Here is a 13,954-nt window from a genome sequence, read left to right on the forward strand (position 1 = left end):
TCTGGAAACGCTCCCCCCAACTCCATTTTGGACTTTTACTGCCCTGATTATGACCAGGAACGAGCTTAAGAATCGGCTGCACATTTTGTTAATACAGACAAGATCATAACTGAGGAAAGTCATCTTAAGTTAATCCATGCTGCACATGGTGTCACGCTGCCCTTCCCAGGAGCGTGCAGAACTCCCCTAAGTGAGCCTTAAGGACCAGTGATGTCTCTGTCCACGCCTGGGTGGCAGGGCAGAGGGCCATGGCAAGAATAACTACACTTGGAAACAGACAGAGATGATTGGGAATTTACCTCTGTTCCAGGCTCAGTTTCTAGAGCTTACCCAGGTAGGCCAAGTCCAGGAGGCCTGGACTGTCTGCAGGACAATTCTTATTACTTCATGTTCACCTTCAAGAACTGAAACAACTGAACTTAGAATTGTGATCTCTGGATAGCAGTTGGAGATGGGGATGGCTCAAAAAAGCAAATTTATATGGTCTAGTGTTATTTGGAAAAATATAGACTTACACCTCATGTTCCTCTCACCTCCTGCACAGGAAGAGCCTGAGGATAACTTCCGAGTTTACTGGATGCATTCTTGGAGACCCCTCTGCAGAACAGCTACAGCAACTCCTTTTCCAAGCAAAGTATGAAGGCAGGAGGAGGTCTTTTCTCTACTTTGAAATCATACTGCACTGGTTTGAAAGCAAAACAAGTGAGACTCCAAGTCAGAAATACAATTTAATAGAGAGAGAACAAACAAACAACAAAAAAGGTAAAAACAAAATAAGATAAATGCAATAGTACAAAGGACCACTGACAGAGTCAGAATGCAAACCTGACACCCTGTTGGTCAGGGTGTTGGAAGCAGTCTGAGATAAGTCCTCCTGGAGTGACAGATATGGCTCCTTTGGAGTAGCGATGATCCTCAAGAAAAGGATTGAGTCGTCCTCTGGAAACCCAGTGGGTAAAGCTGCTCTGGGGTCCCTGTATCCCCATTTATCTGGGTAGGGAATGGTTGTCTCCTCCTGCTGGGTGGAGCATCTCCCAATGGAATGAGGTGATGTTATCAGTCCTGTGAGAGGCCTTCAATGGCCCATTCACAGGGGATGTCCCTCGGAGGAGGATGGGTGGAGGAAGAGATAAGGAGGCCCTGCCTTATCTGGTGTTATCAGGTGTCCCATTAACAGAAGGCATCCACCCTCTCCCCCCCTAGAGTTACAAGAGAAAAAGAACAATATCTCCCAATGGGCTTCAGTAGATGAAAATAGAATACACATTTTTGGTTACATTTTTCAACCCATGACACATAATTATAAAAATACTATTCTGTGACCTGCTTCATCCTGCAATCTCACAAGTTTCCTCAGACACCTCTTGCAAAATAACTTTGGGAATGAAAGAGTTATTTTTCATTCACTGAACTGACAGTAGTCTAAGAGATGTTCCTTTTTTTTTTCAGAAGAAAGTTGCTGCTTACCAGGTCATATTTTAGCTCAAAAATTGATGTTCCATTGGGGTGAAATAAGATTAGTAATTGCTGCCTTACAGCACAAATACTAGAGCAAGAAGGAGTTTGTCAAATGCAAATACTTTTCTCAGTGCTTCTTTACCAGAACAGATGTCCAAAAAGCCTTTACCTCCAGTTGTATAAATACTTTCTTTAAAGATACTGGCTACAAAGCCAAAGGGCTGTGGTGATGAGTACGGTCAAAACAATGAAAAAACTTACATTGAAATACAAGGTCAAGATGCTAAACTGGCCAGGCTTAGAGGTAAAGCAAACAAGCAAACAAACTGAAAACCCACACACTTTGCACAATTACACAAAAAAGATGAGAAAACAGAAAATTATAAATAGCCACATGAAATAAAGTGTAAAAAAATGCCTTGAGAACTGAAATGAAATGCAATTTTTTTGAAATGCTATTTTATTGATGATAATGTATTACAATGGTGAAGTTGCTTAAAACCATCTAGCCTTTGTAAAATGATTTAAATAATATTTTTCAAGAAAAAGAAAAAAATAAGTCAGCCTCGCATAACAGATTTGTTAAGAAATCAATCTCTCACTCGTCATCTAAGAATTATGTTACAATATCATTTCTTCTTTATCTAATATCTGAGATCAGTACAATGAGAAAGCTGTTACCCCTCAAAAATGGAGATATGTAGAAGACAAAATCATAAACACCTACATTACAAAATATTTTGTATGTTCCAGTGGAGGCCCAAGTATGTTAGACACGATTTAGGATGTATTCCCTTACTGTAAGGAAGCCCTGGGTAAGACCTGAACAAGAAGACTGCCATCATGTGCCCCCCTTGCTTTCCTTCCTGCACACCTTGGTGACATCCTCTCGGGCAGTCTCAAAGATTCAAGGGCACTTTGTGCTTCTTCAGTCATGGACAAGTCCCCAAAGGTGTCAGGAGGCAGAGCTGGCCTGGCACTGGGCTCAGGGCTGGCTCAGCTGGAAGCACCCAGCACAGAGGGCTCCTGTCCCCAGCTCCGAGCAGAGGACAAGGAGCCACCAGTGCCACCACAGAGAGCACCAGTGACTGTATCTGAACACGTGCACCTCCTGTTCCACAAGGCAGCCAAGATATTTGTGGTGGGGTGAGTGATTTGTAGTCACTGCTTTGGAACAAAGATATCCCAGAGGATTTATCTGGAAACATGGCTGCATGCTTTTACCAAATTTATATTGGCGATCAGGCAAGAAAAAAGGAAGAAAAGCCAGGATCCATATAAAATGTTAGGTCAGGATTAGTCAAAGAAACATCTGAATGCAAATTTAATGTCATCAAGGACAGGGGTTATTGGCAACGTCCATCAAAGGATGAGATTAAATAATAGCAAAATTATTACATAATTTATATAATTAATTATAGCTATAATATAATATATTGGCTAAATAGCTAAACTGTGAATAAATATATAATTAATACAAGCAGATGTTTTCCCTATTACTTAGAGGTGAACAAATTTTTTGAAAATTCTGAAGCAATTTGCCCCCAGATCAATAAAGACAATGCATTGGGTCTGGGGCTGGGTCACAGTCCTGCAATCCAATATATACAGTAGCATATGTATGGGAACAGATATTGTGTTTGTCTTTACACACAAGGATCCTTTTTTACAATTTTTATCCCTATCCTGAAATTTTTTACCTTCAAAACCACTAAAACTTATATACCAGTATTCCAGAAAATTAATTATGGCTTTTTCGACTGGAAGGTCCTATGTGCAAACATGTTGCAAATAAAATCTGTTTGGTGCATTAGTGAGAGCTCCCTGTTGGCTTTCCATATTTTGACACTTCTTTTCAAAAAGGAATACAGAAATAAAATATTTTCAAAAGTATGTGCCTCACAGAGTTCCTTGAGGCATGTGTTATCTCACTGCTACATATTCCTTGGCATATGCTTTTTTTTTAATAAGAAGTTCCTGAACAAACACAGTACCTTTGTTCAGGAAAGGAAAAACAAATTATTCCCATTCCATTTACACTGTGTGACTGTTACACAGAAAATCAGACTACAACTTGCTTTCTTTCTGTAGAGAGGTAGGCCCAAAAAGCAGACCTTTAGGCAGGCTGATTTGTTGTGCTAAGGAACCCCATAGGTAGGTGTAAATTAGTCAGAAAATGGACACAGATGGTAAGGAACTGCAGAATACGAGAGTTCACGTACTATAACCAAAAATATGTATAAGGAAACGTAGCTAAAGAATAGAAGTATAAGTGCAATGTGACCTGCAAAAGATGTTTGCAGTTTCCTCTACACCTCCAGCTTTCCCAGCACCAGAGTGCACAGCTGGAGCAGGCTTGAACAAGGCAACTCCATTCAGCTGCTCCCCACAAGCTCCCTCCTCCAACACCTGGCACTCCTGGTATGTCTTTGCTCACTTTCCATCCAAAAATGTGCTAAGATTTTGCTTAGCACTCCCCATACAACAGACCTCCAGTATCTTTACCTCCAAAAGGTATATGGAAGATATTTTACTTTTTAAAGAGAGACAGGTACACACACCTGACCTAAATTGCTCCTGAGATCAATTATCACTAGTCCTGCTTTAGTCTCTCTTCACTTTGCTCTTTCCCTTTTAGTGCTTTATTTGAAGTCCTCCCCAATAAACAGTCCAGGGAAGGCTGCTGCTTCCTTCTGCTTTGCAGTGTCAAGAATCCCTTCCCCTGTCACAGTGAAACAGCCAAATATACTCAAAAGGTGTGTGACAGTCCAAGGGCCACCTGCATCTTTCACCACCACGGTAGAGAGCAGTAGGAATTCACCCCCAGGAGCAGCAGCAGAGGCTACAGAGACAAAAGATTCCCTGGCTGACTCCATGGGATCACAACAGAGCAGCCAAGGCTGGCAGGCCCCCAGGCCAGCCTCCTGCTGAACGCATGGCACAGTGAACACCCTCCTCCCATGTGGTGGTGTGGATGGTTGGACTTTCCCCATTTCAGTATGTTAAACCTCAGTTGGACTCCACAAAGAAAGTTGGGACAGTGTAAGCAGGAACAAGCAGGTGCTGTGAAGGACTGTGACAAGGAAAAGAAGGATATAGGAAAGAGGGTTTTGAGGCAGAGAGAAGTTGAAAGATATATGGGTGGTTTACCAAGTAGGAAGGATTTAGATATGTGGAAAAGATGAAAGGCTGGTGGGTCCTATATTGTATGTTCTGTACAATGTTGTATGTTCTGTACACCCCCCCTTAATTGAAATTCATAAATTCCCCTTGGTCACATGTTACTTTTTCCCCTCTTCCCGCCACTGTGTTATCCCTCCCCTATCCCCTAATTGGTTCAAGGCTTGCAACCCTTCCCCTTATCTCCCAAGTGTCAAGGTTCCATTGGTTACCGCAAAGAGGGACTCCCATTTCTCCTCCCCTACCCCGAAAGCATATAAGCTGGTGCATTTCTTTGTTCGGTATCCAGTTCAGCCTGGTTCCACTTCGGTCTGGACAGTGCTATGTTGGATTAAAGTTGTGGTTTCTCTGGCTGGCTGGATCCTCCTTTCTCGCTCTTAGCGCGTCGCTTCAGTTATCCTACTGCCGTTCAGGTCTCTCCCAGGGTCAAGAACCCACAGGGCTGACCCCTTCGTTCCGCTGAGGGGCGGCTCGGATTCCGCTTGCTCCGGTGCCTGGGCTGACTCGGGGCGAAGCCAAGGGGCTTAGTAGCGGCACCGCGACAGGTGGCTGGCACCCCAGATGGGACCCTGAGGAGAAGCCTTGAGTTTCCGTGGAGGCTCTTGTCTTCCCTCTTTGTGGTCCCCGTGAGGATTGGCGGTGCTCGCACCAGGCGCGAGCACCGAAGAGTTTCAGATCCAGGGCGGTCCCACCGCTGCGAGTCGAGCAGCCTCTTCGGAGGAGCGCTCCTCGCAGATTCAGGAGGTAGCTTCGTCGGCAGCACTCCCGGCGAAGTCTTCTGTGCGCTGAGGGTTCCCCAAGACCGCAGGTAAGTACCCTCCGTCGGGGGCACGCGATCAGGACCCCCTCTCCAAGCCACGGGGGAGGGCTCCGAGGAGAAGTCTGCGCAGGACCGGGGGGTTAACGCTTTCGTTTTCGCTCCCGGTTTGGTCGTGCCCAGGCGGTTTTTAGTTCTTTTCGTTCGGGTTTGTTTCGTTTGAGTGCTCCTGCCAGCTCTCGAGGGAGGCTCGGAGCTGGGGGAGAGTCGGGTTTTTGGGGACGTTGCGTATGCCGCGCGCCGGGAGGATCGGTGGCTTTAGCGAGTGCAGAGTTGCCCGGTTTTTAAGTTGCGGCAGTTACGGTTTTCTGTTTGAGATTTAGTTGGTCCGGTCTTGGGTGAGGGTGGTTTTTCAACACCGGCGAGATGGGTGCCTCGCTTTCGACCACCCAGAAAGGAGTTTATTATGTTCTTGTTAGAGTTTTGGAGGAGAACAAGGTTCAGTTCTCCCGCGGTTCGTTAAAACGGCTGGTGCGGTGGCTTTCCGTGCAGTTCAGTAACACGTCTGAGGAGCTTGTAAGGAACCCCCGTTACTGGGAGGCGATCGAAAAAAAGGCGGCCAATTCGGATAAATGTCCCCAAGATTTTATGTTTTTGATTGTCAAATTTAAAACGATCGCTAACAGCTCTCCCCTGCATGAAAAGCCAACGCGACCGCCCGCCCCAGTTTCCCGTTCCCCTTCTCCCAATCCCCGTGTTCCTCGGAAGGGAATTCTGAGGAGAGCCGCAGACCCTAGGTCTGCCAGCCCAGGCTCTCGCCAGAACTCCCGGTCCCCCAGCCTCAGCAGTCTTGTCCGGACTGCTGAGGAATCCTCGGGTCGCCCTGGACAAGCGGCCCGGGGACGCAGCCCTTCCCCTGTCTCCCCAAGTTGTCGACCAAAAGTTAGATTTAATTTTGCTGCGTCACAGGAGCCACAAGATGGCGCCTGCGACACACAAGATGGCGCCCGTTCGCGCCGTTCTCCTACCCCTCCCCCGCGTCCCCCTCCCCCGAAATTCAATCCCTTCCTTGACCCAACCCCTTCATACCCGCCCAACCCCTTTTGTCTGCCCAACCCATTTTACCCCTTGGTCCCTCCCATACCCGCCCCCTCTGTTCCCTCCCTTGCTCCACCCATGGCTCCTCCCACATACCCGATGTCTCCTCCCTTTGTGGCCGCCCAAACCCCGCCTTCGGTCCCTCCCTTTTCCCACGCTGACACTCCTCCCACTCCTGCCCCCTGGCCCGCCCTAGGGGCGGAGCCAGGCACTTCTCCCCACCCCGGAAGGAGGCCATCTTGGAATGGTAGTTCCCACGCTGCCTCTTCCGGTTCCCACGGTAGGGAACCGGAAGACAACAGCGATGGAAACCAGGAAGTGCATCTCTCAGCTGCACCTGTCACCTACCGAAGGGCTCGCGGGAGTGGCGACCCTAAACCGAATTGGCAGCCATTTTCACAAACTATAATTCGAGATTTATGTAAGGCGCACAAAGAGTTTGGGAGAGAGAGCCCGTACTTCCGCGGCCTCCTTCAGGCAGACCTAGCAGCTGCGACAACCCTTCCTGCAGACTTAAAGCAATTATTTTCTTGCCTGATGACACCGGCTGAATTTGAATTATGGCTTGCTGCATTTAGGCAAGCCCTGCGGGAAGAGCTGCCGCACCTGCCACTCCCAGCAATTGATGAGGGAGGTAATCCCCTTACTGTTGAATTGCTGGGAGGAGAAGGTTCCTTCGAGTCCCCTCAAATTCAGGCACTGCTCATTCCACCAGCAGTTTTGCCTAGGGTGCGAGACCTGGCCTGCAAAGCCTTTTTCACGATGCAGCCTCGTGCACCCCTGCCGCCATTCACCCAGATTAGGCAAGGGGACACAGAATCATTTGTAGATTTCGTGGACAAGATGACTAGGGCTTTGGAAATACAAGTAACGGACGGGCTTGCCCGTAAGAGAATTTTGGAGGAGATTGTTTTTGCTAATGCTAATAATGTGTGCAAACAAGCGATTTTGAGTCTCCCTCCAGAACCCCCACGAACTCTACAGGTGATGCTGCAAGTTTGCCAACAAAAGGTCCCTTTCCTGCTTCAACATATGACCACCACAAGCAAGCAGGGAACTCGGCAGGTGCATGCTGCGGAAGATGCGACTCTTCGTCGCCCACAAGCCCGCAAGCCGGCAGCGTCGAACCCAGCCAGACCACGGGTCGAGTGCTACCTCTGCCATGAAAAAGGGCACTTTGTGAGCCAATGCCCGCATAACTTGCTGGCAAAGCCTCGGCCGCAGCAGGAGGACTCCGAACACAATTCAAAAAACTAGGGGGGGAGTGCGGGCCCACCCGGCATGATGACCCCAACAGGGTGGGCAGTGCAGAAGAGAAGGCAGTCAACGCCTTTGGGGGTCACTGGACCAAGACAACTATCTCGGACTGGCATTTCCTTCACCCTTCCCAGGAGGGAACTTTCCCGGACTTGACGTTAACACCATTTTGTAAACCTTACAGGTTGAGGCTCACTCACAGTGCGCACCTCAGAGATACCAGCTGGTACCCAGTTCGCGTGGATTGCGAAGACCTTCTGGACTGGCCTTTTCAAAGGAAAGGTAAGTTCATTGTTGTTGGGGACTGTAAATACACTCCGCAAGACATTGAGGTATACCCGGGGACCTATAAGGGTGACCCCAGGTTCCTCAATGTCTGGCTGCGTTCCACTCATCCCCCAGCTTTCCACCCAAAGGGACAAATAGTGGCCCAGGCAATTCCACACACCAGGCCAGATCAGTATCAGGTTTACCCTGAGGAAAGGCCACTTTCAGTCAACGCAGTGCATCGGATCACAGAAGAAAAACCTATAATACGATGTACGATGTCCATTGGGGATGAGTCCGTTAATAAAGGTCTTCTTTTTGACACAGGAGCGGATGTCACGGTCATTCCCACCCGGGAGTGGCCGTCACATTGGGCCTTGGAGGACGCGCCGGCGAATATCTCCGGAGTAGGGGGTTTTCAATCGGCTAAGAGATCAGCGCGCATGGTGAAATTCACGGGGCCGAAAGGGCAATTGGCATATACGCGCCCTTTCGTTTGCAAATATGAACGGCCCCTGCTTGGTAGGGAGCTCATGTCCCAATGGGGGGTCACAATTAGTATCCCAGACCCCCCTCAGGTTTTTTGCCTAGCGGTCACTGAGGAGCGCCCAATCCTCAAACTGAATTGGAAAACGGATAATCCAGTGTGGGTTGACCAGTGGCCGCTATCCAAGGAGAAATTAAAGGCGCTCGAGGAGCTCGTGGAGGAGCAGTTACAGAAGGGTAATATCGTGGAAACGAATTCCCCCTGGAACTCGCCCGTCTTCGTCATTCGAAAGAGTGACGGAAGGCGCTGGCGCCTCCTTCACGACCTTCGACAAATTAATAACGTTATAGAGGACATGGGATCCCTCCAACCAGGAATGCCATCCCCTGCCATGCTGCCCCGAAATTGGAATCTGGCAGTTATTGATCTGAAGGATTGCTTCTTCCAAATTCCCTTACATCCGGATGACGCACCGCGTTTTGCCTTCTCGGTGCCTACCATCAACCGAGCGGCCCCAAGGAAGAGGTATCACTGGAGGGCTCTTCCCCAAGGTATGAAGAACTCCCCGGTGATGTGCCAGCTGTACGTCTCTTCCTTGCTGCGTCCTGTGCGCGCAGCCGCGGAGGAGGTTATCATCCACCATTACATGGATGATATCCTCATTTGCGCCCCAACAACAAGCGAACTGGATAGAGTCCTCACACGCGTAACAGATTTGTTAGTTGCTGCAGGGTTTGAGCTGCAAGCAGAGAAAATTCAGCGGATGCCACCCTGGAAATACCTGGGGCTGGAAATCGGACGGCGGACCATTGTTCCCCAAAAATTGGCTATCCGGACATCAGTCCGGACCCTTGCGGATGTCCATCGACTCTGCGGAGAGTTAAATTGGGTGAGGCCCTGGCTGGGTCTCTCCACGGAGGATCTAGCACCCCTCTTCGATTTATTGAAGGGGGGAGATGAGCTTAGCTCTCCCAGGGCGCTCACCGCGGAAGCAAGGAAAGCACTGGAGAAGGTACAACAGGCGTTGTCATCACGCCAGGCGCACAGATGTGACCCCGGCTTACCCTTTCGGTTTGTGGTGCTGGGTAAGCTCCCGCATCTTTTTGGGGTCATTTTTCAGTGGGATTCGAACACCACACAACATGACACCAAGGGCCACGGTGGGAGAGATCCACTGCTGATCATAGAGTGGGTCTTTCTTAGCCACCACCGGCCCAAGAGACTTACGAGGCCACAAGAAATCATGGCTGAGCTGATCCGCAAGGCACGTACGCGCCTTTGCGAGTTGGCCGGTTGTGACTTTGAGTGCATCCATCTCCCCATCAAATTATCCTCGGGCCAGATCACCAAACCCATGTTGGAAACTCTGCTTCAAAATAATGAAGCTCTACAATTTGCTCTGGACTCTTTTACGGGCCAAATTTCAATTCATCGGCCGGCCCACAAATTGTTCAATCTGGATGGAAATTTTGAATTGGCATTGAGGAGTGTCCGAAGTGTAAAACCACTCCAGGCCTTGACCGTTTTTACAGACGCGTCCGGGGCTTCTCACAGGTCAGTGATGACCTGGGAGGATCCCGAAACTCAGCAGTGGGACAGTGATGTTGAAATCGTTGAGGGTTCGCCTCAAGTCGCTGAGTTGGCCGCAGTCGTCAGGGCATTAGAGAGATTTCCCGGACCGCTAAACATAGTTACCGACTCTGCCTATGTTACAGGGGTAGTGTCCAGAGCTGATCAGGCAGTATTACAGCAGGTTTCCAACGACGCGCTTTATGCGCAGCTCTCGAAGCTTATAAAGCTTGTGTCCCACCGAGAGCACCCCTTCTACGTGATGCACACAAGGTCGCACACCGATTTGCCAGGGTTTGTTGCAGAGGGCAACAGGAGAGCAGATGCTCTCGCTGCTCCTGTGACAAAGACCCCACTGCCTGACATATTTCAACAGGCACAGCTCAGCCATGCTCTGTTCCATCAGAATGCACCAGCCCTGGTCCGCCGATTTCGTATCACCCGGCAACAGGCCAGGGCGATTGTGGCTTCGTGCCCATCGTGTCAATCCCACTCCGTGCCGACCATGCACGCCGGAGTCAATCCCAGAGGGCTGGGAAGTTGTGAAATCTGGCAGACCGACGTCACCCATGTGGCGGCGTTCGGGAGGCTCCGGTACGTGCATGTGTCCGTTGATACCTTCTCGGGTGTAGTCTATGCCTCCGCACACGCAGGGGAGAAGGCCTCCCACGTCATCCAACACCTCATTCAGGCCTTCTCTTTCATGGGCATCCCCAAGGAAATTAAAACAGATAATGGCCCTGCGTACACTTCCAGGGAGCTTGCAGATTTCCTGCAGCAATGGGGAGTTGAGCATAAAACGGGCATCCCTCACTCCCCCACGGGTCAGGCCATTGTTGAAAGGACCCATCAGAACGTCAAACGGGTCCTTCAACAGCAAAGACCAGTCCTGAAGGTTGAAACTCCATCAATCAGATTGGCAAGGGCACTTTATGTGTTAAATTTCCTAAATTGTTCTTATGAAAAACCAGATCCGCCCGTTGTGCGGCATTTCAATAGCAACCGCGACTGGGACCTGAGTGAGCAGCATCCGCCGGTGACCGTAAGGTTTCCCGAAACAGGGAAAGTGGAGGGTCCACTGACGCTTTTGACGTGGGGGCGAGGGTACGCCTGCGTCTCCACTGATGCCGGGCCGAAGTGGATACCCTCCAGATGGGTAAAGCCTTATATCGAAAGAAAAACAAAAGTCCGAGATAACGAAAAGCCTCAAGTCGCCTCCGCGGCTCTCCGCCGCAAAAGGCGTGAGTCCAGTGACTCAGAGGAAGAGGAGGAGCAGTCAGAAGGCTGGGAGGACCCCTTTTTCTGTGATTTACCACTTTGTAACGATTTGTTTTTCTGAGTTTCTGTTTAGATCCGTCCAACCATGAGCGCCAAGACTGCCATCAGTTCAGCCGTCCTCTTCGCCAGTCTCCTGACCATCGCCCAGGCGTGGCTCGTCCCCCAGCCGCAACAGAACGTCTGGGCTGTCTTGGCCAAATCACTGGGCCAAGACCACATATGTCTCAACCAAGCGAGTGCCGCGAATCCCATGGCATCCTGCCTCGTGGGGATCCCATTTAAAGATCGTGAGATGCCCAAGATGCTTCTAGGTTATGCTCAAAAACTTAGACAAGAAGCTGCTAAAATGGAGCATAACCTAAAGCATGCCCATTACATCGTTGCGTGGTACAATTATATTAAAAGTCTTCCAAAGTTAGAAAACGAGCCTCAGGAGCTGGAGCTTCTAGGTTCCGCCAGAGCCGAATCTTGTTTTCATATCCGCAACGACCACGTCCAGCGTCACCACCGTCATTTTGTCTCCTCCAAAGCCCATTTTAATACTCATTGGTGCAACGCTGTGTCCTTTAGTTATCCTCCAATCCCTCCCCAAAAATCAGTCCAAGTCTTTGCCCATCCCCGCCAGCTTCCTAGGGGAACATTCTTGATTTGCGGAGACCACGCATGGGCAGGCATCCCCTCTCACCTCTCCGGAGGCCCGTGCACCTTTGGGACCCTCGGATTGTTTTCACCCAACAAATCACAAATTTTGGATTGGGTTACACAAAATTCTACAAATGGTGCACATATATTGGCACACTCTAGAAAGAAGAGAGAAGACTACTCTCTCAAAAAATTGGCAGACGATTGCGATGAGGAAATTATCCATTGGAGCAGATCTAAAGGCATCGCAATCACAGTATTTGCGCCGTGGGTCGCCATTGCTAAGACCCTCGGAGAATTAGGCCATTTAGAATGTTGGGTAGCTAAGCAATCCCGTTTGACTTCTAGGGCCCTATCAAACCTCCTGAAAGATGAGGAAATTACGAGGCAGGCCACCCTCCAGAATCGTGCAGCCATCGATTACCTCCTGCTCCTCCACGGTCACTCGTGTGAGGAGTTTGAGGGGCTCTGCTGCTTTAATTTGACATCTAGGGCCAAGGGGACTCGCGAGGCACTCAAACAAATGGAAAACATGATAGGAGACATCAAACAAGAATACGGGGACTGGCTCAGTAATTTGTTCAAGGGATGGGGGATCTCGGGTTGGACGGGATCGATTCTTAGAACTGTTCTGTTAATTGTTTTTGTGCTTTTTGTTGCTATTGCCAGCCTTGGACTAATGAAAAAGATGTTGCAGAATTTGATTTCTTCCTCCACATCACCACTCAAAGCTGAAGTCCACCGAGTAGCCGTTGAAGTAGGCCCAGAAGTGTTCATGGAAGAGGAGGAAAGCTTCGTTGATGAGGACGAGCAGGCTGAACAACTTGAAATCACCGTGGAGGAAGTGCGCTGCTTTCCTCAAGAACAATGGCCTACTCAACAGCAGTGGTTTGCAGAATCATACCCACGTTCTGAACACCTGGTGGACCCCCCTCAATTCGGATATCTGAGATAGAACTCACAGGGTCAAAAATAAAAGAAAAGGGGGAGATGTGGTGGTGTGGATGGTTGGACTTTCCCCATTTCAGTATGTTAAACCTCAGTTGGACTCCACAAAGAAAGTTGGGACAGTGTAAGCAGGAACAAGCAGGTGCTGTGAAGGACTGTGACAAGGAAAAGAAGGATATAGGAAAGAGGGTTTTGAGGCAGAGAGAAGTTGAAAGATATATGGGTGGTTTACCAAGTAGGAAGGATTTAGATATGTGGAAAAGATGAAAGGCTGGTGGGTCCTATATTGTATGTTCTGTACAATGTTGTATGTTCTGTACACCCCCCCTTAATTGAAATTCATAAATTCCCCTTGGTCACATGTTACTTTTTCCCCTCTTCCCGCCACTGTGTTATCCCTCCCCTATCCCCTAATTGGTTCAAGGCTTGCAACCCTTCCCCTTATCTCCCAAGTGTCAAGGTTCCATTGGTTACCGCAAAGAGGGACTCCCATTTCTCCTCCCCTACCCCGAAAGCATATAAGCTGGTGCATTTCTTTGTTCGGTATCCAGTTCAGCCTGGTTCCACTTCGGTCTGGACAGTGCTATGTTGGATTAAAGTTGTGGTTTCTCTGGCTGGCTGGATCCTCCTTTCTCGCTCTTAGCGCGTCGCTTCAGTTATCCTACTGCCGTTCAGGTCTCTCCCAGGGTCAAGAACCCACAGGGCTGACCCCTTCGTTCCGCTGAGGGGCGGCTCGGATTCCGCTTGCTCCGGTGCCTGGGCTGACTCGGGGCGAAGCCAAGGGGCTTAGTAGACACTCCCAGTGACTGAACTCTCTGCCTTGGTGACTGGAAAACCCCAGCCATGCTGGCTCCCACAGAAGCACACACACGCAAACTTCTGCACGGTTCTGAGCCTTTCCTTTATTCATTTATTCATGAGGATGGGGAGAATTTGAAATTATTCCAGACCAAATTCTTCTTTAATTTCCATTCCCTGCAAGCCTAATGATTTCAGTGTGGAATTTCCTGCAA

The 13,954-nt window shown here is 49.2% G+C and overlaps 1 protein-coding gene across 1 annotated transcript; it reads left to right on the forward strand.

Annotated features, from left to right (window-relative positions):
* Window positions 1-7,613: 7,613 nt before the first annotated feature.
* Window positions 7,614-13,727, forward strand: LOC134555728 (uncharacterized). The gene is made up of 2 exons (XM_063407642.1): window positions 7,614-8,032; window positions 11,425-13,727. The coding sequence occupies exon 2, from the start codon at window positions 11,437-11,439 to the stop codon at window positions 12,946-12,948; it is 1,512 nt and encodes a 503-aa protein (XP_063263712.1). The 5' UTR covers window positions 7,614-8,032; window positions 11,425-11,436; the 3' UTR covers window positions 12,949-13,727.
* Window positions 13,728-13,954: the final 227 nt, after the last annotated feature.

The sequence above is a fragment of the Prinia subflava genome, chromosome 10 (assembly GCF_021018805.1).
Source record: "Prinia subflava isolate CZ2003 ecotype Zambia chromosome 10, Cam_Psub_1.2, whole genome shotgun sequence".
NCBI classification, from domain to species: Eukaryota; Metazoa; Chordata; class Aves; order Passeriformes; family Cisticolidae; genus Prinia; species Prinia subflava.

What these genes read in the sequence shown, in the direction of transcription:
- LOC134555728 (XM_063407642.1), top strand. Translation starts at nt 11,437, where the DNA reads ATGAGCGCCAAGACTGCCATCAGTTCAGCCGTCCTCTTCGCCAGTCTC.